The sequence below is a fragment of the Manis pentadactyla genome, chromosome X (assembly GCF_030020395.1).
Source record: "Manis pentadactyla isolate mManPen7 chromosome X, mManPen7.hap1, whole genome shotgun sequence".
NCBI lineage: Eukaryota > Metazoa > Chordata > Mammalia > Pholidota > Manidae > Manis > Manis pentadactyla.
The window spans coordinates 72,512,235-72,514,297 of record NC_080038.1 but is presented as its reverse complement, the minus strand read 5'-3'; the positions used below and the strand labels follow the sequence as shown (position 1 = coordinate 72,514,297).

General features: G+C 34.7%; 1 protein-coding gene across 1 annotated transcript; it reads right to left on the bottom strand.

Annotated features, from left to right (window-relative positions):
* Window positions 1-300: 300 nt before the first annotated feature.
* On the bottom strand, window positions 301-1,863 carry TENT5D (terminal nucleotidyltransferase 5D). The gene has a single exon (XM_036929969.2). It carries the CDS (start codon window positions 1,534-1,536, stop codon window positions 364-366), a length of 1,173 nt encoding a protein of 390 aa, XP_036785864.2. The 5' UTR covers window positions 1,537-1,863; the 3' UTR covers window positions 301-363.
* Window positions 1,864-2,063: the final 200 nt, after the last annotated feature.

Here is a 2,063-nt window from a genome sequence, read left to right as displayed (position 1 = left end):
TTCTGTACCTTTGGATTTTAAAATGTGAGTCTCTTCTTTTGTATTTTAATCAAAGATGCAAGCATCTCTAATGTATTTGTCACAGCAAATTGGGAAGTCTTAAGTAGTCAGTAAGATCTGAAAATCATTTTAAGTAGTCACAACATTTGATAGTTACTATAGCTAACAAATAATGCTTGAAAACCATATAAAGTGGTCAGTTCACAGATGGCACTTTATTTACCATGGTGGTTTAATCTACAATTGATGGTAAATAGTTGGTAGCTGCATAAAAATAAAAATATTTTTAATTTTTATGGAATTTGGAAACTTGTTTTTAAGAGGTGTTTAGTTAAAGTGAAGTTTCTTTTGCATGTGTGGTTTTTAAAACATACCCTTTGGCACATGAATGTGAGGTGGGCAATATAGCTGCAAGTAAATAGGTGGTGGTCTTGATGTTACACAATAAGTAGGGTACCCTCCCTCAGCAGCAAAGTATGGAGCAGGCTGATAAAAGCAAATTACATTGTGTGTATTGGGTAGACTATTCTGCTCTCCAAGTACTTTTAAAGCCATAAGGGTGATCATATTAAGGGTCTGTCTTCTCTCATAACCCATGAGGCAAACAGTGCTTTCATTCACAACTCCATACAAGGTCATAAGGTAGTTATACTTGTTATTTTCTTCACCTATGAAATGGTTGTGGAGATATGATTCAATCTTCTTTTGCTGTTCTGCTACATCAGGAAAATCAATGAAGAATCTAGAACACATATAACGTTCCAGAATCTTGATTTCTGCTTCACAAGCTGGCTTAAAATTATGAACTAGCAAGTTGCTATACTTCAGAAGGCCACCACCTCTAATCTCTTCAGGTTTTCTGGTAGATATCAGCTTGTATTGCAAATGTGTCATTGCTTCTTGGAAGTTTCCATACATAGTTTCAGCTACCACAGCAGGATAGGATTCTTTGGTTAGCTTAGCATTTTTGTCACTGTAGAATTCTAACATGGGATCCAAAACAATTTGAAAGGAATCTACACTAAACTCAAATTGTCGTCTGAGTGAATTCACAAATTTTAGCTCTACATTCTTCCCAGTATTATTTGAAAGAGAGATGAGACTCCAACGATCATGCTTATTGCAAACTTTGACCATCTTCTGCACATAAGCCTCTTTCATGGTCTTTAGAGTGATCTTTTCCTTTTTAACACTTTCCGGTAAAAAGTCAAGCAGGCAACCTAGAACTGTATCCTTAACAACCTGAAATTGCTGATCACTTGTTAGTTCAACACCAAAAATAATATCTAGATCCTTATAGCTGATTCCATTGTGGCTTGCAAGGATGTAGCTGGCTGTGGAACCATTCAATCGGGTATGCTTAACAATAATTTCTTGCCCTATTAGTTGATCTTTCACAACATGAATGATATCTTTTGGTTTTACCTCCAATGTGGGGAAATGCCCCCTTCCATGGACTGGAATTACTTCATCTAACACTTGATTCAGTGTTATAACTTGATCCCAAGTGAGATTGCTGAATCTGATTTCAGACATTGTGAAGTCAGTAGATCAACTAGAAAGCACAATATTGAAAGGAAATGTTAGCATCTTGAAGTTGGTGTTATACCTAAAGCGTATGAAAAAGTTAAAAATAGACCTACCCTCAACATAAACCAAACTAATACTAGGGAGTAAATTATCTATGTGTCAAATTGTGTTTAAATCTCTAAGTGAAATAAAAGCCACTATGATTATGTCAAAACTGTTTGATCCATTGGTACAGTAAACAGACATTCTCAGGGATTTATTAGAGCTCTAATTACTTTTTATGTAAATGGAGGCCTTCCTCAATCTTTTTCATGTATATAATATGACAGCATTTGTTTGATGGCACGAATTTTTTTCATGAGAGAACCATAGCACATAATTGAGGTCAATTGTCATGAATTTAAAGTGAGATTAGATGGCTTACATGTGTGTATTAGACCCAGCCGACAATGGCATAATGTTTAAAAGCAATATATATCATCTTTAATCTAAAATCATCAGAACATTCATATATATATATATATACACATATT